The sequence below is a fragment of the Barbus barbus genome (genome assembly GCF_936440315.1).
Source record: "Barbus barbus genome assembly, chromosome: 39".
Lineage (NCBI taxonomy): Eukaryota > Metazoa > Chordata > Actinopteri > Cypriniformes > Cyprinidae > Barbus > Barbus barbus.
Window position 1 is genome coordinate 22,226,003 of NC_136717.1, and position 21,353 is coordinate 22,247,355.

General features: G+C 35.2%; 4 protein-coding genes across 5 annotated transcripts; 1 reads left to right on the top strand and 3 right to left on the bottom strand.

Moving 5' to 3' along the window:
- Window positions 1-4,129: 4,129 nt before the first annotated feature.
- On the bottom strand, window positions 4,130-8,761 carry LOC306858470 (phytanoyl-CoA dioxygenase, peroxisomal-like). The gene is made up of 9 exons (XM_079399038.1): window positions 8,636-8,761; window positions 8,314-8,369; window positions 8,095-8,205; window positions 7,309-7,477; window positions 7,130-7,211; window positions 6,446-6,627; window positions 6,213-6,362; window positions 5,235-5,369; window positions 4,130-5,133 (listed from the first exon to the last, which is right to left on the bottom strand). The coding sequence occupies exons 1-9, from the start codon at window positions 8,699-8,701 to the stop codon at window positions 5,080-5,082; spliced, it is 1,005 nt and encodes a 334-aa protein (XP_079255164.1). The 5' UTR covers window positions 8,702-8,761; the 3' UTR covers window positions 4,130-5,079.
- A 3,087-nt stretch (window positions 8,762-11,848) lies between these two features.
- LOC306858400 (uncharacterized protein) lies at window positions 11,849-17,252 on the bottom strand. The gene is made up of 4 exons (XM_079398929.1): window positions 17,150-17,252; window positions 16,814-17,045; window positions 12,534-12,630; window positions 11,849-12,457 (listed from the first exon to the last, which is right to left on the bottom strand). The coding sequence occupies exons 3-4, from the start codon at window positions 12,555-12,557 to the stop codon at window positions 12,134-12,136; spliced, it is 348 nt and encodes a 115-aa protein (XP_079255055.1). The 5' UTR covers window positions 12,558-12,630; window positions 16,814-17,045; window positions 17,150-17,252; the 3' UTR covers window positions 11,849-12,133.
- On the top strand, window positions 12,878-16,559 carry LOC306858399 (uncharacterized protein). 2 transcript variants are annotated; one of them, XM_079398927.1, is made up of 6 exons: window positions 12,878-13,002; window positions 13,477-13,574; window positions 14,193-14,500; window positions 14,726-14,878; window positions 15,283-15,375; window positions 15,519-16,559. In XM_079398927.1, the coding sequence occupies exons 3-6, from the start codon at window positions 14,306-14,308 to the stop codon at window positions 15,834-15,836; spliced, it is 759 nt and encodes a 252-aa protein (XP_079255053.1). In that variant the 5' UTR covers window positions 12,878-13,002; window positions 13,477-13,574; window positions 14,193-14,305; the 3' UTR covers window positions 15,837-16,559. The 2 variants fall into 2 exon arrangements, with proteins under 2 accessions (XP_079255053.1, XP_079255054.1); XM_079398928.1 differs by having other exon boundaries at window positions 12,891-13,574; window positions 15,519-16,553.
- A 1,079-nt stretch (window positions 17,253-18,331) lies between the features above and the next one.
- Window positions 18,332-19,549, bottom strand: LOC306858461 (uncharacterized protein). The gene is made up of 3 exons (XM_079399024.1): window positions 19,468-19,549; window positions 19,013-19,307; window positions 18,332-18,936 (listed from the first exon to the last, which is right to left on the bottom strand). Exons 1-3 carry the CDS (start codon window positions 19,536-19,538, stop codon window positions 18,613-18,615), a joined length of 690 nt encoding a protein of 229 aa, XP_079255150.1. The 5' UTR covers window positions 19,539-19,549; the 3' UTR covers window positions 18,332-18,612.
- Window positions 19,550-21,353: the final 1,804 nt, after the last annotated feature.

Sequence of the window (21,353 nt, forward strand, 5' to 3'; positions counted from 1 at the left end):
ACACAGACAGCATGTGAAATACTATTCCAGACCTAAGATGACTTTTTCCACAAAGATTCCTCCATTAAAAACAGTCTCTCCACTCTGGAGAATCACTCTTTCCCTAGAAGACACCCATTAAGTGTAAACGTGGGTTCCCTCTCAAATTAATTGTTCACCCAAACACAAAATCTTTTACTAACCCTCATGTCGCTCCAAATCCATACTTGCTATCCTCTAAAGGAGGATGGAAACCTGCAGTAACACTCAGATCTCATTTGCTCTCGTATATATTCAAATGTGGTGTGTTTGGGGCCAATTGTATCATATGGATGATATTGTATGGAAAAGAGCAGCATGAAAATTCTTCTAATCATCTTCATACAGGTTTGGAATGACATGAGGATTAATCATTTTTGGGTGAACTATCCCTTTAAACTCAATCTAGTGAATTAGCCAGGGCAATTTCTCAACTGTGAACAAAGCTCAACCAAACTCACCACTTCATCTAACTGTTTGTTTCTGTGGAAGTTGTTGATAGGGTGTGGTATGAATTGGTATGAGGGAGTTTGTACCGTGGACCACTTTAAATAGCCTAAATAGCCACTTTCATTCAGTGCACTTACCTTTTCTGCTAAAAGCAATTTGATTTCAATGGAGACTGCAGTCTGGGCACGTATGGTATTTATTATATGCCCGTATGCAGAGAGAGAAACAAACAAGCATTCATGCCTGCTCTTAAAATGCCCACTTATTCTGCTTTTAATCAGCATGATCAAAGATTTGGATTGCAGTTAGCTGGTAAATATATAAATAGATAGTGTTTTTGACATCTGCTAAATCGAGGTTGGAAAACCACTAGTGCCTAATCCAAGAGAAGGCCGCTCATGTAAGCACATAAATTTTGCGCAAATTAGCGAAAAAATTTACCCGAGAGCATTGGAAAAATTTGTCTTCTCACGTTAACAAAGCTTCTTGTGTACACACGAAAATATTCTCGCATGCACGCAAACTTTTCAGCTGTGTAGTTGTGCAAATGTTATTTGGGGGGGGGGGGGGGGGGGGGGGGATATATACTTCATGAGTTTTTGGCTCAAGGGCTGCATTTAAAGTCACACCAGAGGTGTTCAGCTGGGATCAGGACTTGGCTTTCTGCAGACCAGTCAAGTTCTTCCACACTGACTGAATCAATCATGTCTTTTTGAACCGTGCCTTATACACAGAGGCACTGTCATGTTAGAATATAAAAGGGTCCTGTCCAAACTGTTGCTATAAAATTAGATGCACACAATTCCCTAGAATATCATTATATGCTTAAACATTAAGATATGTACTCATAGAAATTACTAAAGTAGTCAAACATGTTAATTAGAAGGGGGTGACCCAATACTTTTGGCAATATAGTGTATACACTGCCCTCCATAAATATTGGAACAGTTGCCTAACAGGTCTTTCTAAGTGATCAGCTGTGTCTTATTGCATAAATTGTTCAGATATTAAAAGCTGGGAATGTGTCATATCAGTTATGCCCATTGCTTCTGCATTCTGAGTCTTGCATTCAATGACAACAGACAAACCAAGATGAAGATTAGGGAGCTGACTTTGAGAAAAAAGCAAGCAATTCGGATGCTAAAAGAAAAAGGGAGTCAGTTAAAGCTATAGCAAAAACAACGGGCATGGAGAAATCAAGAGTATGTAAACTACTGGCGACACCAGCAACCAACAATGAACCTGGTTGGCTGAGAAAAACAATAGCAGTTGATGACAGACAAATCATATAAGCTGTAAAAAAGAAAAAAAAAGAAAAAGAACCTTCAAATAAAATTAAAATCTGTAAAATCACCAACAAAGTCCAGAAAGCTGGGGTGACGCTTTCAAAATAGAAATGCAAGATTAGAGTTTGCAAAAGCCAGTAGAGTTTTGGAACAGAGTTTTATGGACAGATGAGACAAAGATGAACCTTTTTCTAAGTGATGGGAAAGCACAAGTGTGGATAAAAATGGGAACTGCAAATGATCCCAAGCATACAGCCTCATCTGTTAAGCATGGTGGAGGTGGTATCATGGCATGGGCATGCATGGCTGTCTCTGGAACAGGCCCTCTCAACTTTACTGATGACTTAATGTATGATGACAGTAGCAGAATGAATGCTGAAGTGTACAAAACCATCTTCAAGATTCAAGATTCAAGAGTTTTATTCGTCACATACACAATTATACAGAGTATAACCAGCAGTGAAATGTAGGTCAGGTCCGCTCCAAGGACAGTGCAATTATAAAGTATACAAATATTAAGAGAAGAAAAGTAGAAAAAAAAAAAAAAAAAAGATAGATAAAAAATATAAATATAAATGTGCAGGTCAGTATGTTGTTGACTTAAATAGTACTAAGAGGAATGTGCAAAAGAATGTGCAAAAAAGTTGTACAGGGTATATAATAGCAGCAATATGAGGTAGAGAAAAATTATGAATAGCTTATTGATATGGTGATATTTACATGGAGTCAAGTGATGTTATGACACAGAGTTAGAGTTTAGGAGCCTGATGGCCTGGGGGAAGAAGCTCCTCCTAAGTCTCTCAGTTTTTGCCATCAGGCTACGGAAGCGCTTACCAGATGGAAGCAAAGTGAATAGTCGGTTACCAGGGTGATTTGAGTCCTTGATTATTTTGACAGCTCTATTTTTGCAGCGTTTGAGGTAGATGTCCTGCAGAGAGGGGAGAGCAGACCCTGAGATGCGCTCAGCTAAGCGCACAACTCTCTGTAGTGCTTTGCAGTCCTGATTGGAGCTGTTTCCATACCACACTGAGATGCACTGAGTCAATACACTTTCTATGGTCCCTGAATAGAAAGTTTTCAGGATTGCTGGTGAGACCCTGAATTTCCTCAGCTGTCGCAGATGGTACAGTCTTTGCCTGGCTTTCTTTACCTGAGTTTGGATGTGTGTAGTCCAAGTCAGGTTCTCGGAGATGTTTACACCGAGGTACTTGAAGCTACTCACTCTCTCCACAGGGGTCCCACTGATCATAAGAGGAGTGTAGGGCCGCTGCTGCTGTCTCTTCCTGAAGTCCATGATCAGCTCTTTAGTTTTGCTCACATTCAGAGAGAGACAGTTGTCCTGGCACCATGATGTGAGTCTCTCTACCTCGTCCAAGTATGCGGTCTCATCGTTGTTGGAGATGAGGCCCAGAACCACAGTATCATCAGCGAATTTGACAATAGATGTGGAGCTGTGAGAGGACACGCAGTCATGCGTGTAGAGAGAGTAGAGCAGGGGACTCAGGACACAGCCCTGTGGGGCTCCTATGTTCAGAGTGATGGAGTTTGAGGTGAACTGGCCAACTTTCACCACTTGAGGTCTGCCGGTGAGGAAGTCTTGAATCCAGTCACAGAGTGAGGAGTTTAGGCAGAGGTCTGTGAGTTTAGATGCCAGCTTGATGGGGACTATAGTGTTGAAAGCTGAGCTATAGTCAATGAATAGCAGCCTTACATAATTTCCATTGTTGCTATCCAAGTGTGTGAGGGAAGAGTGGAGAACGTGAGAAATGGCATCGTCCGTGGATCTGTTTGGGCGATAGGCAAACTGAAGAGGGTCCAGAGTATCAGGGATGGAGGAGCAAATGTGGCTCTTTACAAGGCTCTTTGCCTACCAATATTCAAGAAAATGCCACCAGATTCATTGGGAAGTGCTTCATATTGCATCAGGACAATGACCCAAAACACCCTGCCAGTTCAGTCAAGGAATTTATAAGGGAAAAAAAATGGAAAGTCTTAGATTGCCCAAGTCAAACTCCAGATTTAAATTTGATTGAACATGAATTTCACCAGCTGAAGAGGAGAGTAAAGGTAGAAACTCCCCAAAACAAGCAACAATTGGAATTGGCTGCATTAAAGGCTGGGAAAAGTATTTCAAAGGATGAGACCAAGAGTCTGGTGATGTCTATGGGTCACAGACTCACTGCTGTGATTGTGCGCAAGGGATCTGCAACTAAATAATAACTTTTAATCTTTTATATCTGCCTTATGTTCAACTGTCCCAATACTTCTGCTCACATCAATGAGTGGGATGAACTCTAAAAGTGCTGTTCTTTTTATTTGGTAAAACATGTTTGTGTTGAAATGGCTAATAATAAAATGTGACATTCTGTAGTTTTGTCTCATATTCATCTTTTAATCATATTTGCAAATGTCTTGACTCCACAGCCAACAGAGCAATTTTTGTCTTTACTGTTCCAATACTTATGGAGGGCACTGTATGAATATATATATGTGTGTGTTATAAGTTTGCATTTATTGCATTATATGCATTTATTGGTCTAAAACAGTGACATTCACATTCAGCCATAAGTTTATTTAAAATAAATGTGTATTTATATTATGCAAAATTATATGGTAGAAACGTTCAGTTTTACTAATTGGATTGTTACTCCAAAAGCAGTGTGTTAAGGCAAAGTTACTATTACTGTAGTGTCATTAAGTTTAATAGGCACGTCTAGACCCGATCTAATGTTGATCAAATGCATTAATCCATTTAATCTTCAGAATTAACAGTAAAATACATTTTCCTCTTATTGCTTTCAAAACCATCCTTTCTATCTGTAAAAAGCTAGATCCTAGACATTTCAAATGGAGGCCGATTGAATGCTCTGCTGTACTCAATTATATCTTCCCAAGAGTCCGCTGTGAACTCGAATTCTGATCAAAGTATTTCACCATAAGCAATAACCTCACTAATTACTTGCAGGAAACACTCTCACGAACGCCTGAAGTGTCAGTCCAAGACAATGAATTCCCAATGTTCTTACATTGCTTAAAGAAAATTCCACAGCAAGATCCGTTAATGATAATATTACAATGTCTGGCTTTCATTAATATTAGATCGGTATCAGGACTGCTTGTCCCAGGCACAGATGGCAATGCACAAAATGTGATCCATGAATTATTCCCTACAGTGCCACCTGATGGCCAAAGTTTGTCCTTTTAGTGAAAGGATAATTATCAGTTTTTAAGGAAATTGTCAGATAATTAACAAACAGCTGTGTGCTGTTAATTATTCCAGTTGTTAAGCCATCCTCTCTCTAAGCAGACAGATGAGCACTGGCGATCACATTGATGTTCTGTCGCCTCGGACCAGACGTCCCCGCAAAGCCCAAGTGTCCTGCACAGAGAACAAACACATATATGTTGAACCCGACTGCAATGATAAACCACACATGTGCATGCAAGTAACTCTGCATTTATCTGAAGCTGTGAACACACCTGAAAGGTGACTGTATCATCAACTCCATACTTCTTGGCTGCAAGCTCTTTCACTTCATTGCCGATGTTCTCCTGAGTTGTTCCTTTCACATCAATGTAATAGCAGTCAGAGCTGGCATAGTGACAGGAGATGGCCTGAAATAAATGCACACAAATTCAAATTTACATATAGTAATCTTGTAATACAGTAGTTACGTATAGTAATTTACATATAGTAATCTCTGATTTTGTGCCTGCATACATCACTTACAAGTTTGGTTGTTGATGAAGCACCAAAAGTAAGTGCATTGTTACTCTTTGTTGGCTTTACTTTACAGCTGTTTTTAAACTCAACATGTTGCATCGGTAAGATATAGTATGTATGATAGAGTTATTGAAGAGTAATTTATCCAAAAATTACAATTTTCTTAAAATTTACTCATCCTCAAGCCATCCAAGATGTAGATGAGTTTGTTTCTTCATCAGAACAGATTTGGAGAAATGGAGCCAGAAGCAATGGTTTGAGGTTAAAACAACTTAATGACGGATTTGTTTCTTACAAACGCGCAACTTTTCACTTCACAAGACATTAATTGATGGACTGGAGTTGTGTGGATTATTTGTGGATTATTGTGATGTTTTTATCAGCTGTTTGGACTCTCATTCTGACGGCACCCATTCACTGCAGAGCATCCATTGGTAAGTAAGTGATGTATGCTAAATTTCTCCAAACCTGTTCTGATGAAGAAACAAACTCATCAACATTTTGGATGGCCTGAGTGCGAGTACATTTTTAGCTAATTTTAGGGTGAATTATTTAATTCTCCCTAAAAATGCAATGTGTCCATATCCATCCCTTAACACCTCCAAATGAGAAAATGGCCTTGGTCCCCATTTACACATGTATTTAGCTCTGTCGACTTGGTCTGTATGTTACTACCACTGAGATGTTAAATATAAGGATAAAAGCTCCACTTTTATGCATGCAAGTATCCCAACCTTTCGGAATCCATCGGTTTGGTTAATTCCGGAGCCATGGATCAGCAAAGGGTGGAAAAACACTGTATCTCCTTTCTCCATCTCTAAATGCACTCTGGGATGGTTTGGGTCATAGTTACGCACCCCATGGTACATCTTATTTACTCCACCCTGGAAGGAAACCAATAGGCAATGTGAGGTGGACTGATGTAGACCATCTGCATAATCACCCTCGCATGCTGGGCCTCTCTCACCTCCCATTCTGGGTAGTCATGTTCCAGCAGAGTGCCATGGTGAGAGCCGGGCAGGACGACCAGGCAGCCATTTCCCCGGTGCACTTTCTCCATGGCGGTCCATGAACACACAATGCGGTCTGCGGGGCGGAAGGGGAAGTAGTGTAGATCCTGGTGCATAGGATGGCGAGAGGTCTTCTTACCTAGAAAGTATGAAAGAAGTGCACATTTAGGTATTATTTAAAATATTTACATACAAAGTATTTAAACATTTTGTACATAAAAATATTCCTCTATTCTTAAAATCATATTTGAAAACCATATACACCATTATTTAGATTTATTTGATTTGAACAGTAATTTTATTTTAGATGTGTGTGTGTGTGTCTGTATACATATATACAGTGTGTGTATATATATATATATATATATATATACACACACATACAGTATATATGCTATTATTACCATTGCTATTACTGTTGCTTTGATTTAGATGCTTTTTTATTTAAAATAATTATAGCTAAAATATTAATTTATATATTACTTATAGATTGAATATTAATAATAGCTATTACTATTTAATGAAACCTTTTGATGACTATATAAATACTCAATCAAAAATGCACAGTTAATCTAGATATTATTTAAAAATTCCGAAAACATTCTGCTTAATCCAAAAACCAGGTCTGCACAAATCTATACCCGTGTCAGGTGGTTTGTTGATGAGCATGGTGTGCATGGCCATGATATTGGGTCCGGTGAAACACTCCACATACTTCAGGATCTGAGAAACATACAATAAAATATTGGTGAAAATGATATTCCTGTTGCTGTAGAGAGTGTATTGTATGCATTGTAGTCTACTCTGTGCTTGTGTCTACCTGTGGTAAAGTGCAGTAACGGAAAAGTTCTGGATCTTCCTGGTAGTCTTGAAGTTTGGTCACAGCCTTCTCACCTTCAACATACTCTGATTTAGCAATGGTTACATCTCTCATTACCACCAAACCAGGCACCTTCACCTCTCTCTTACAGATGCGCTCAAACTCTTTCCTGTGAAACACACACACACACACACACACACACACTCAGTTATGTAAAGACTAGTATGTGCAAAGAAGAGCACTGAAATGTAGACTTTCTGTTAATAATCTACTCTGAATTAACTTGACGCTCCTACAGTACCTACATTTACACGCAGCCTAATAATCTCTTAGTGTCAGTAAACAGAATTTCTGATTGATTGAATTTGCTTGTTGAATTTTTTTTAAATGCATTAAATATTAGATCAATTAAACCTCTGTTCGTGACTTAATAAAAAAATATATAAATATTTACTCTTCAAATTAAGATAATTTAAGACATTATGTTATTATAGCAGATGAATCATTAAAGAGATATTACAAAACCTACTTTTAGAAGCCGATATATTGTTTGTTTGTTTTTTCTCATATCATTACATAACCTCATCACAGGCTGAAAGTCCATAGCTATGCATTTTATAATCAAGTTGATCTATTCTAGAGTTAGGGGCTGTTCCTGTTCACACAGCATTCTTGTATTCAGTCCAAATTTTAATTAAAAGAAGCAAGTTTTTCAGGCATATTTTTCATTCTTTTATAGGCAAATGCCATAATTATAAACGAAATTAATGAAGGTTCAAGTCTTGCCTGAATATGTCAATATCCTTGTCCGATACCAAGTTTCTTATGAGTATGAAACCATTCTCCTCGTAAGCAATTCTCTGTTCTGGAGTCAGGACACCTGTGTCAAAAGTGTATCTGCAGACAAGCCAGAATATAGTTTACAAGCAGACCAGGAAACAAATATCAGGAGGTGTACTTAAATCAGCATTATTTAAAGACTAAAACAACACAAAACTGACTAACTGTAGGACTTGAGGATGGTGATATGACACGTTTTGTGCAGAAGTGAAGGATGCTCTCTGAATGATGCAGGTTAAAGTCCATAACATTATATATAAGATGACAGCACATAATAATATATAGTAAAAGGCATCGCCCTGCTTTATTTTTTGTCATAGCAAGAGTGTAATTAATGATCCAATGTTGTTAAAAATAAATACGTCCATCACTGAAAAGTAGTAAATAATAGAGCAGGCCTGATCGGAAGGCGTGTGGTCCGAGAACAACCCCCGGTCTGAGGCCAGAGCGCCGCTTTAGCTTCCTAGATAACTTCCTGAAAGGATACAACAGCTCCGTGGGACCGATCCAGGTGATTCAAAACCACTTTTAATCTGTCTGCTGCCCGGGACATCTTTAATCCAGCACAGAGTCGACGAGATGAACTGAACTGCAGTGCATGTGTACTGTATGTGTTTATATAACTGGGGTAAAGTGCAATGACATTTGTCCTACATAACATAAAAACGTCTGATTCACATTACTCATTAACTAAAAATTAAACTATAGTTAGAAAATATAGATTAGAAAAAAAAAAAAGATGTAAAATGTAGCCTATTAAAACAGTTAAAAAATAAAAAAGAGGATACATAAATAAAATACAGTGCATGTAACCATAAACTGTGGAATATATTTTTTCAGAATTTAGATTTAGCAAAAGTAATGTGAGCTATCGGACATTGCAAATTGTTTAAAGCTGAACATAATAAACAAAATAGTATTCATAATATTCAAACAAAATGTAGAATGATTTTATTATTAAATGTGGTTGCCAACATAGTTTTTGAGGATTAAAAGCTTAAATTTGATTTTGTAGAATATAAAATTATTTTAAAATAATTGTAGCCTTACTATAATCTTAAAATAAGACATCAAATAGGCTACATCAATCAATGTTTGGAAAATGACTGCATACTATTATTTCATTTTTTTTATTTTTTGTGAAATATTGAATTGCTAACAACTCAAAATGAGAAGTCATTCTGCATCTGAGAGCGGAATACAGCATTAGCCTTCACCACTTTCTCAGGAGTGTTGAGATACTTATTCAGCAGAGCTTTGTAGTGTTTCCCATATTCCCCACCTTCCAAGAGTAGTAGGCATTGGTTGGAGGAATGTTGAGATTATCAGCCAGCCAACCCTCATACTGTAAAAAAAAAAATTTGTTGGTTTAACTTTAAAAAGTATAGGCTAAGTAACCTGGTTGCCTTAAAATGTTGAGTTCATTGAAACTAAGAATTTCATTTATTACAAGGATTTGTTGTTCCAACTAATATTTTATTCCAATAATCTAACCTTTTAATTTAATGTTGTTTTATTGTCATAATTTTGGATTAAATTATTGTATTGTTCTTACCTTGAAACAATATTATTGGAGCATCAAATCGCCAAAATTGTATGTTCTTGAGATCATTGGGCATTTCCTCAACATATCAGTCATGTTCCTGTTATACACACAAACCATTATTAAATTTTAGACAAGAAGATAGTAATTGTTATTAGATGAGTTTTACAAGCTTTAATGCATTTCTGTTCAGCAAAAGTCCAATGAAAAATCAATAAAGGGCCAATAAGACCCCCATTTATTAAAGAAATGAAAAGTGATTTTAGATCAATTTATTCATTTTCTGAGTGCAAATACAACATTCAGTAACATTAACATTAAGACCTTACCTAAATATAAGAACCAACAACAGAGAAGTCTTCATGTTTCCACAGTCTTCATGTTTCTTGTGTCTTGATACACACTTGTCTTCAACTTCCTCATTCTCCAATCCAAACGCTCTCATCCAGTTTCCATGAAGAGACAGTTTTACATTCTGTTTAATGAAGGGGTAATAAAGAATTAATCCAGGCTATTGATTTCGGAGTTATATTTTGGGGTATTTGTATGCCTTTATTGGATAGGACAGGAGAGATCAGACAGGAAATCATGGTACAGAGAGAGAGGAACAGGATCAACAGAGGACCTAGAGCCGGGATTCGAACCCGGGTCACTTGCGTTGTAAATGTTGTAACACTGCCCATGAGGATATTGTTGCAGAATCAGCAAAAGCTAATTCAGAGAGGACTTGTTTCAGGGTGGAACCAGATAGTCATTTATATGAATAGTGTTATTATTTTGAAAGTGACGTGACATGTGGCCAAGTATGGTAACCCATACTTGGAATTTGTGCTCTGCATTTAACCCATCCAAAATGCACACACACAGCAGTGAACACACACCCGGAGCAGTATTTTGTAATATTCTTGGTAAAATTCATATTATGTATAAAAAAAAGTGTATTATGTGTTAATGTATAAAATGCAGTCAAATATCTTCTCGCATATATGTGCAATTTATCAAAGCATTAATGTATACTGCAGACTTTTTCTTTTAGCTGAAGTTAGAAGAGGCATAAACTAGAGTCCTGCATTTCGGCTTTTTTACGTCCCTAGGGCCGGGCTTCGGGACAATTTTCACGTCATAGTTCAGACGCGGGCTGGGCCTCTGGCCTGTTTTAGGCTTCTCCTTATTTTTATATTTTAGACATCCATCAATTAGCGATGGAAAAAATTGCTGTGCTGGTGGAAACGATGAACACGCAATAAAGCTTGCAGTAAAGCCCCAGCAAAAGTAATTACCATGAATGTGTCCGGGGGAAATAGTAAGGAGGTATTTGAATTATTTACTAATAAACTAGTGTTTTCTGTGTCAGTGTCGCAAAGATGAAGATGATGATCCTGACTCGTCGTCTCCTCATTAGACGCGCCTTTAGAGAGAAGTGCACCTTCTCGGATTATGATTATAATGAAAGAGTTTTTGTTTTCGATTTGATTTATTTCGTTTAGTAGTAGGCCTAGGCTAATTTAAAGCTTTCTATAGATATATTTATCATGTCTGTGAGGTATGCATTCAATGACTTTCGGCTCATTTTTGTGAATTCAAGCGCTCCTGTTCAAGACGAGACGGCACAAAAAGTGCATCGTTTTCTTTTTTTATATAAAAAAACATTTTGTTGATATTGTGAGTGCACACAAATACAAGTAGACCCTGATATATTACTCTTACCTTTATGAGCAAAAATTTGTTTAACGAACAAAAAAAATGCTCCAAATGGTTTTCTAAATTACCTTGGAAAAAACGAAATATAATCACTTTGCCATTACATACAAAACTTAATTATTTGAATAGCTGAAACATGAGCAGTTTTGGGAGAAGGGGAAAAAAAGACGGGTACGGGTCGGTAATTCTGTTAAGCTGTCGGACACGGGCCGGGCTTGGGCCTACATTTGAGGCCTGTGCAGGGTTCTAGTATAAACTGATGTACCTTGCATTGGTTAGATTTTTTTCCCACATAGCCATTTTAGAGAGATCATATGGAAAAATAAAATATTTGTATTACAATATAGTTTTTAAATGATTAAAAACATGAAAAAAGGAGTAACCATAAAACACAAACTTATGTTTGTTTCGTTTTCAGGATTTAAGATAGAAAGTAATGTGCATATCAGACGTATTATAGTATTTTTGTTTAATTGTTGCTGGGTAATACAAAAAAACTCTGAATATTCAGGCATAATAGCAAAGAATTACATTTCTGTTTAAACTGGCTGTGGACATGCAGTTTTTCATAATTAAAAGATGAGACTTGGTTAAAAGATTCAAATATTTTTAAACGATTCATTCATTTTTATTCCATAACCTTAAAAGACGTAGTCAAATAGATCAATATTTGAAATCATGTTTTCATGGAACAGTTGCTGAGAACTGAGTTGCTCAGACAGAAACCTCTCTAACAAGCACTCAAGATGAGAGGAAGAAATCGTGCTCATTCTGCATCTGAGCACGGAATACAGCATTAGCCTTCGCCACTTTCTCAGGAGTGTTGAGATACTTATTCAGCAGAGCTTGGTAGTGTTTCTCAGGATTGCTGCCCATATTCCCCACCTTCCAAGTGTAGTAGGCATTGGTTGGAGGAATGTTGAGATTATTAGCCAACCAAACCCAGAGTCTGGAGCAGGGCAGAAGACCCACAACAAAGTACAGTGGCTCTTCATTGACCATCAGGTTTCTGTAGAACGCCAGATACTTCCTCATAGCTGGAGTTTGCTGAATGGGAGGCTCACCCTGTGGAAATGAGATTATAAAGCATCTTTAAGGAATTCACAACCAACTTGAAATTTTTGTTGTTATTTATTCTTACCTCAAAAAAATATAGTTTGAGCATCAAATCGCCTAAACCTTTGTAACTTAAGTATCTGCCTTTAAAGAAGTCTTTTAAATCATCAGGCAGAGTTACACTCAAAAAAATGAAACACGGCATTTGTTGGTCCAAAGAATGTAATTATGTTTAATTTAATTAATTCAATTTCGTTTGTGCATTAAAATTAAAAGAGTTGTGTTGAGAGAATTAAAAGAAGTAATTCTTCAAATTTACACAGCTCAGTTAATTAAAATGAATGCAACAGAGTTGTGTTGCTTCTGCAGTACCGCATATCGGTCAGTAGGTGGAGTAAAATCTGCACATGCGCAGTTGGAAAATACCACAAGAAGGAACGAAGCACATAACGATCACTCTTCAGCTCATTTAGATCGGCGCCATTTTATGAGAATCAAACACGGAGAATTACACTGCAAAACGTCAACGTGTTTTCCTCTATGTGAACAGACAGGTGAGATTTTCACTTTTTATGCATTTATATTGAGACTATGACAACATTTGAATCATTACTCACTTGTAATACTGTGTTGTGTATAGTATTGTCACGAAGTTGCCATATGCCTCGTGTTTTCTTTCACATTATAGTTAGATACATTTTTGTTTTATGCATTTATGTGAAATTTTATACTTGTTGAACTTTTATATACATTACATCACCCAAAATAAATGTAAATGACATTAAATTGCTAGTAAGGAATGGTTACTCCATTTTAATCAATTGTTTTGTGCTTGTACAGCAGTTATCCCCTTCTAATGTCAGTTTTAATAATTAATAATAATAATTAATAATCTTAAAAGGTGGTGTTGTTGGCACATTGTTATTTAATATCTCGCATAACACATTTTAACTTAAGTTTAGTAGTTTGCAGCTGTTCATATTTTGTTATTATTCTTTGGTGACTCCCATTCTTTTTCTCCCTTACAGAGTTTTGAAACTTGAAGGCCTGTAGAGTCCTGTATGTGGCTGTGCAGAGATTGTGGATCGTCTCAGGCCTCCAGATCATAGCTTTTAAAGCACTTCAGGTTGGTACATGGACATTATGGCCATAAACACAAATATCCATGTGCATATTCTAACTGTCCATGCACTTTTAAAACCTGGAATGCACTGCGGTCCCACTTATCCAGATCACATGGCAGTGAGCAGCTACCTCAAAATTCTAGTTAAACTACAGTGATAAATTGTCATGTTTGTGCTGTTACTGACATTCCTTAAGTAAATGATTATTTTCTCCATATAAATAATCACTTGCGCAGTCATGAGACAGTTAGTTGTATGTTTAAGGGCTGCTCATTTAAAACAAACGTGTATGGTACATTCAAATCACACAAGAGCCGAAAGCATTATCAGTTTTCAGTAACAGATTTTAAAGAAGGAATCGCGAAAACACAAGAGGTTAGTGAAATATCTAATGACCCTACTTCAAATGAAGAAACTGAAACATCTTTGTTAGAAGACGATTCCTCTTCTACTGATACAGAAGAGATTTCAGAGAACCTGCCAAAGTTGGTAGAGCTTAAATTTGCTTCCTTGCTGTTAAAACTGGAAAATCACTACCATGTTCCAGGCTCAGCTGTAGATGAGTTGTGTGGGGACTTGCATTATTTGCTGAGTGATGCTTCTCTCTCTTTGTCTCACAGAATCATGCTCTGAGCTAAACATCAATTCCCATAAGCGAAAAGGATCCATTGGAAGTCCTAACCAAGTGAAGAAACCGAGAAAAGCTGAGGTAAATTACTGTCCAGATTACCCAATGGGTGAAACAAAAGAAACTCTTGAAAATCAAAGGATTACACTACTATCGGAGGTGACTAAAAGAAACAACGAGCAGGTTATCAAGGGGCTGATGGACAGAACATTTGCTCTACGGAGGCACGAGGTGGTAGAACACTCCCCTTTCATTGCTGAATTCAAGAACAGATGGCCAGCACTCTTTACTGAGCGAGAGGTATGTCTTTAATGTCATGTCAGCTGATTAATTGCTTGGATGTTGTTATAATTCTAAACTATGATTTGAAGTACTTTAGATGTAATTCAGGTTTGTTCATTTATAGTAAATGTATATTATCTGTGAGTGCTGGTAAAGGAAGTGTATAATGATGTCCTGTCAAAAATTGATCAGCGCCCTGATTTGTCTCTCTCTCTCTTTTGTTTTGTTTGAAAATTGTACCAGGTATCTGCGGAATTCAGCAGGATTACAACAATTCCCTTGGTGTCCAAATTCATGGGTCAGCTTGATCATTTCTCCTCTCAGCTCCTCAAAAATTTCAAAAAGAAAGGAGTAGCTGCACAGAAGATCACAGACATCCTCTCAGTTTTGGAACAGGTATGTTCTATAAATTCATCATCAATTCTCCTAATTCATGATAGGCCAAACTAATATTTTATCCAAATATAAATATTTTGTTATTTTTAACTCATCATTCAATCTTTTTTATACTAAAATTATGGATTAAAAGTTAAAGGTGAATTTTCATTCCTGAAGCTCCAAATATCATGATTTTTTTCCTTTTGAAGCATCACTTTCTGCCTCTGTTATACATTAATAGTTATTTTTGCAACTACAATTAGAACAGCTCAGATGTTCAAGATAATTGTGTATCCCATGCAGTGCTTCTGATTTGGGACCACTTGACGTTCGTAAAATAAAGCAGTGGGATAATTTGTGTAGTGCTACTTATATTTAAGATGTACAGCAAAAAGTACTAATTCTCATTTCATTTTGATTAGAGCATCACCATTGAAAAAAAGCGTGAATGCATCCTGAAAGCCTTAGTGGTCTACCTAAATGAAGATCCTTCAAACCTAGTGAAGGAGTACATGGTAAGCTATTTACAGTTGTTTTGTTTTTTTTGTTTTTTTTAAAGAAAATTTTCATATTTTTCTCTAAAACCAGTTCCTATTTTTACCTATTTTTATTGGTAATTGTTTTATTTTGTACTTAATATTTGTACTTGTCTTTTTAGGACACTGAACATGATGAAGCCCAAATTTTGATGAGCAAAACCACTCTCGGAGTCTATGCCATCAAACATGAAGGGGCAGATGTTGCAGACCCATACGAAGATGTTGGTGTCATCATCGAAGGCATCCAAGTACTTGAAAACTTGGACAATGTAGCTAATGCTTGTTCCATGATGGTTGGTCTAATCTATGCATTAAACTTGGCTTACCCCCAGGATCTGAGATATACTTTTGAAATGTTTCAAAAGATTTTCATGGAACTCGATGCCACCAAGCTGTCAAACAAAGTCCAGGTCTTAAAAAATAAACTCCTTTCATAGGCACTGTAACTTGAAACGAGGGTTAAGAGGCAGGACCTGTTTTGTCCATAATGTTGCACTGGCTGTTGTAGCACCTTTTTTTCACTGCTAACCAGGTGATATCTTTAATAATATTTATTTCATCTTTACTTTTGATTTCAGATGTTAATCTTCAATTGATTAACTGCAATGTTGTTTACTGCTTTTTTTTTCCAAGTTTCAAGAAGGTATAGTTTACTAAAGAAGACTATTTTTTCCCCAAGTATATTTTTGAAAATCATTTAATTTAAAGACAGTATTCTTGTATTTTACTTTTTATTGGTGATATTATTTTTGTTACATCTTGTAATGAGTAAAGATTTTTTTTTTTTGAAAAGTGAAGACAGTATTTAGATTTTGTAAACGTTCTTGTCTGAAAAAATGTAAAACATTGTAAAAAATATTATTTTGCTTTCAAATGTCAATCATCCTTTGAATAACAGGTGTTTTTAGCTGATTTCTCAAGAAGGTGTACTTTATACCATTAAAGAAGGCTGATAATTTTTTCCAAGTATAAAAAGCATTTTTGTCAATCCTTTCGTTTAAAGGCTGCATGCTTTTATTTTACTTTATACTTTTATTAGTATTATAATAGTATTTTAAGACAGCATGTAGATTTTGAAAAACATTTTATTGTTGGAAAAACAATAGAAAGTGTTAATTGTAAAACATTGTAAAAATGTTATTTAATAAACAATGAATCTGAAACCTTATTCCTATCTCATTTTTAACATAACAATATTAATTTTAGAGTAATTGAACTTAATTAACTAAACAGATTAATACAAAATAACAAATGTTACATTGATTGAACTAAACAAAATTACATTAACTTTATGTAATTAACTTAAGTTCACTGAAATAAATATTCTTTATTAAAGGCAACTTAACTCAGTTACGTGGAACCTGTTGACATAAAAAAGTTAAGTAATGCCAATGTATCATTTTTTTGAGTGTACATTTACACTCATTTTCTTCAACATCTCAGCCACTTTCAGTGCGTAATTCATGTCTTGGATGGTGAAGTTGACGTATCGCTCTGCCTGCAGGCTGCTGTTCTGCATTTGTATCAGGAAATCCCTTCTAATCGTCTCATAGGCGATGTCTATATTGTTCTCCCAGAGAAATTCATAAACATCCACCACAGATTTAATTTCCAAACTGTTGCTAGGACTGTTACAGAGAGTGTACCTGTTATGCACACAAACCATGATAAAATTGAATTCTTAGACAAGAAGATCAGTAATTGTTACTAGATGAGACTGGTATAATGAATATAAAAATGAAAACCTTACCTGAAATATAAGAAACAAAAATAAAGAAAAGCTACAGTCTTCATGTTTCTTGTTTTTTGATGCGCACTTGTCTTCAACTCTCTTCAACTTCCGCTTGCCCTCTACTTTCATTTTTGTAAGTGAAAGTTGCTGACAAAATTCTTAGTTCAGGTTTTAACGCCTTCAGACATAAAAATAATAAAAATAAATAAATTCCCATTGGGATGGACATTAAACTTTGAAAACTTAATGAAATGAAATATTTTCAAAATAACTTGAAATATTAACACTTGAAATTGTTAAAATTATGCTGAGAGGAAATGTATTAGGCTAGCATGAACATAAATTAACATTTTTAATGAAAAATAGGCACTAACTCCTCCCTCTCTCGAGCTTCAGAGCCATGCTTGTCTTGTCTGATGTATGAAGCTCTCTCAGATCAAGTTAAAAGTCATTTCTCCGTTGTGATTGGATCATCAGGAACCAATCAGTAATAAGCATTATTAAAACAATCAAATCAGAGATTTTTTATTGGTTTTTAGACACAGAAATATGTCATATCCATTCCAATGGATGCCAGGTCTGAAAGGGTTAATGAATTCTACAGAGATATAGGTAACCCAGGTCTGCTGCTTTGTCCAAACTAACCATAGGCTGACAGAATGTGATAGGGAAAACATTTTAGTATTTTGTAGGGTTGAATAAATCAGTGCTGGAAACACAGTAAAATATTTTCTCACATAAGTATGTGCAGTTTAGCAAAGCAATATTGCACAGATTCTCTAAGTATTTTTGTCAAAAAAGCAGTTTTATCAAAAAGTGCACATAGCCATTTTAGCTATTTTAGAATATATGAAAAAAATAAAAAAAAAAACACTGTAAAAGTGATTATGCAGATATGCTACCCTAAAAACCTGTTAATTGCTACAGTGAAAATTTGAATATTCCGTGTAATTTTTGGTACAGTACAGTTTTTTACTTCACATTTGATGGTATTTTTTATTACATTTTTCCTTAATTTATTCTATTTATATATTTTTTCTATTTATATTTTATTATGCTGTTAAATTAATGTTGCATTATATTAGTGTTATGTTTTTTTCTTCTTTTATTTAATTGAACATTTGTATCCAAAAAATAAAAATAAATAAATACATGTGACATGTTTCAGATAGATAAAAAAAAAAGCGAGACATCAGACATAATAGCAGATATTTTTTATTGTTGATGAGTACAGACACTGAATATTCAGAAATAATAGACCAGAATGACATTTCTGTTTAAATTGGCTGTGGACATACAATTGTTTATAATTAAAAAAAAACTAAATACTTGGATAAAATATTAAATACATTTTAAATTATTAAATATTTTTATTGTATATTAACCTTAACGTATGAAATCAAAAACATCCATCAATACTTTAAAAATACTTCAAATAATTTGGAATATTGAGTTACTCAGTTATTTGTAACACTTGTCTCTCAAGATGAGAGGAAGAAATCGTGTTCATTCTGCATCTGAGAGCGGAATACAGCATTAGCCTTCGCCACTTTCTTAGGAGTGTTGAGATACTTATTCAGCAGAGCTTGGTAGTGTTTCTCAGGATTGCCGCCCATATTCCCCACCTTCCAAGTGTAGTAGGCATTGGTTGGAGGAATGTTGAGATTATTACCCAGCCAAACCCAGAGTCTGGAGCAGGGCAGAAGACCCACAACAAAGTACAGTGGCTCTTCATTGTCCATCAGGTTTCTGTAGAACGCCAGATACTTCTTCATAGCTGGAGTTTGCTGAATAGGAGGCTCACCCTGTGGAGTATTAAGCATCTTCAGTCAATTCAGAAGCAACTTTAAATGTTTAAAGTCTATGCTTTTCTGTTCTTACCTTGAAAAAGTATTGTTGGAGCATCAAGTCTGCAAAACTTTTGTAGCTCGAGTATCTGCCTTTCATGAAGTTCCTGATGTCATCGGGCTGAGCTACTTTTGCACTCATTCTCTTCAACATCTTTGTGACTTTCAGTAGATAGCCGATGTCTTGGATGGTGAAGTTGACGTATCGCTCCGCCTGCAGGCTGCCGTTCTCCATTTGTCTCAGGAAGTCCGACTCGATTGTTTTACTGGCGATGTCTTTATTCTTCACCCACAGATGTTCATAAACATCCTCCACTGCCAGACTATAACTACAACAGAAACCATGTGAATTATAATACAACCGTATATATGCACAAATCATCACTGAAGAGAAGCAGAACAACTGTTTGTTACAATTTTGCACATATTCATAACTCATAAAATGTTGAACAGCTTCTGGAATCATGTAAATGGCTAGTTAGGACTCACCTGAAACCTAAGAAACAAAGGCACAGGAGGGTCGAGGTCTTCATGTTTCTTGGATCTGGTAGTGAACTCATCTTCAGATCTTTTCTGTAACTTATTTCTACAGTGAACCAGTCCTTTTATAGTGGTAGTTTATTAGCTAATGCAGAATTGCGGCAAGGGATGCTGACATTAACATCACTGTTTTCGATTTCACATCAATTCCCCATTTGTGAAACACTCATTTTGCTCATTTTTGCATCCCTGTTGAGTTCCTGTTTATCTATCTATCTATCTATCTATCTATCTATCTATCTATCTATCTATCTATCTATCTATCTATCTATCTATCTATCTATCTATCTATCTATCTATCTATCTATCTATCTATCTATCTATCTATCTATCTATCTATCTATCTATCATCTTCTGTTGTTTTGTATTTTAAACACTAAAATGCCTTTAACATTTAATACTTTATACAATAACATTATTTCAACAGGTTTAACTTCAACAAAAGGCATTTTTCCATTTGATGCATTTTCTTGCTTTTAAGATTTAATGTGATATTATACAACACGTTTTATTTTGAAATAAACATGCCTTATAATCCCTCGTAGTTTGTGATTCATAGGTTTCTGACATAAACTGAAAGTGTGAGTGATCTCAAGTTCTCCAGATACTGTTACATTCATGTACTGCATGTGGTAATCAGGTTTTGTAAGACATAACAGAATGAGTTCTTCTTTGTCTTTCTTCTTCTTTTTTGTCTTTGAATTCCTGTAAGTATCAAACTATTAAAATTAAATGCATTTGGCATACAGCAAAGCTGAGTACATTAAGAAAAGAAAAGTTATTTCTCAATTTGTGAATAATAAAATAACAGTATATTAGTCGTAACATAAATGTTTCATTGCATGCATCTGTTTGAATTTCAATAAATGTATTCTCAAGTTATGAAGGAAATGACCAAATCTTTTTTTAGAATGACAGTATGTTTATTAATTTTAAATATGTCAGTAAGTAATTATCATACTTGATACACGAGTCAATATAAAGTATACAAGACAGTTCAAAAGTTTGAAATCAATAAAGATTTTTTTATGTTTTTTTAAAAGAAGTCTCTTCTGCTTATCAGGGATGCATTTATTTGATCATATATACAGTAAAACAGTATTGTGAAATATTACTACAGTTTTTTTTTCATATATTTTAAAATATAAGTTATTCCTGTGGTGGCAAAGCAAAGCTGAATTTTCAACAGCCACTCCAGTCTTCAGTGTAATATGATCTTTCAAAAATCATAATATGTTGATTTATTATTAATGTTGGAAACATATTGTGGTACTTTTTTTTTTTTTTTTTACCTGTTGTACTTTTTTCAAGATTCTTTGATGAATAAAAAATGAAAAAGAACATAATTTATTCAAAATATAAATCTATTGTAACAAAATAAATCTTTATCCATCGAACATATCCTTGCTAAATAAAAGTATTAATTTCTTTCATATATATTTATATATGACTCCATATTGCTAAGATTGTGGAAATTTCATTTTGTTCCTTATATACTGCAAATGAATCATAGTTTCATGACAATCATTGATTATGAAATGACCTGTTGAGCATTTTAGGGGAGACCAGGACTAGTTTCCACTAAAGGAAATTTCCACAAGGCCTATATTTGAGCAACTATATGGTATGAATCAGAAGTTCAATTACACAATTGAACATAATCCTCTAGAAGAATTTTCCCAACTTTCTCCATAACAGTAGCTTATATGTAGCATGATATCATGTGACATCATGCTACATTTTTTGTTTTCAGTGATAGAAATGATTAACCACAATTAAACAGTAATTAACTTAAAAAAAAATAATAATAATAATTACTGACCCCAGTCTCCTCT

Bases quoted from the DNA above. Each gene is read 5' to 3' on its own strand.
- LOC306858399 (XM_079398927.1), top strand. From the start codon at position 14,306: ATGGGTGAAACAAAAGAAACTCTTGAAAATCAAAGGATTACACTACTA. The intron at 14,879-15,282 runs GTATGTTCTATA...CATTTTGATTAG, and splicing joins TCCTCTCAGTTTTGGAACAG to AGCATCACCATTGAAAAAAA. The intron at 15,376-15,518 runs GTAAGCTATTTA...TTGTCTTTTTAG, and splicing joins ACCTAGTGAAGGAGTACATG to GACACTGAACATGATGAAGC.
- LOC306858470 (XM_079399038.1), bottom strand. From the start codon at position 8,701: ATGTCCCGGGCAGCAGACAGATTAAAAGTGGTTTTGAATCACCTGGAT. The intron at 8,370-8,635 runs GTATCCTTTCAG...TGCATCATTCAG, and splicing joins ATCGGTCCCACGGAGCTGTT to AGAGCATCCTTCACTTCTGC. The intron at 7,478-8,094 runs GCAAGACTTGAA...TGTGTTTCACAG, and splicing joins AAGGATATTGACATATTCAG to GAAAGAGTTTGAGCGCATCT.
- LOC306858461 (XM_079399024.1), bottom strand. From the start codon at position 19,538: ATGAGTTCACTACCAGATCCAAGAAACATGAAGACCTCGACCCTCCTG. The intron at 19,308-19,467 runs GTGAGTCCTAAC...TTTCTGTTGTAG, and splicing joins CTTTGTTTCTTAGGTTTCAG to TTATAGTCTGGCAGTGGAGG. The intron at 18,937-19,012 runs GTAAGAACAGAA...AATACTCCACAG, and splicing joins TCCAACAATACTTTTTCAAG to GGTGAGCCTCCTATTCAGCA.
- LOC306858400 (XM_079398929.1), bottom strand. From the start codon at position 12,557: ATGCTCAAACTATATTTTTTTGAG. The intron at 12,458-12,533 runs GTAAGAATAAAT...TCATTTCCACAG, and splicing joins TCAAACTATATTTTTTTGAG to GGTGAGCCTCCCATTCAGCA.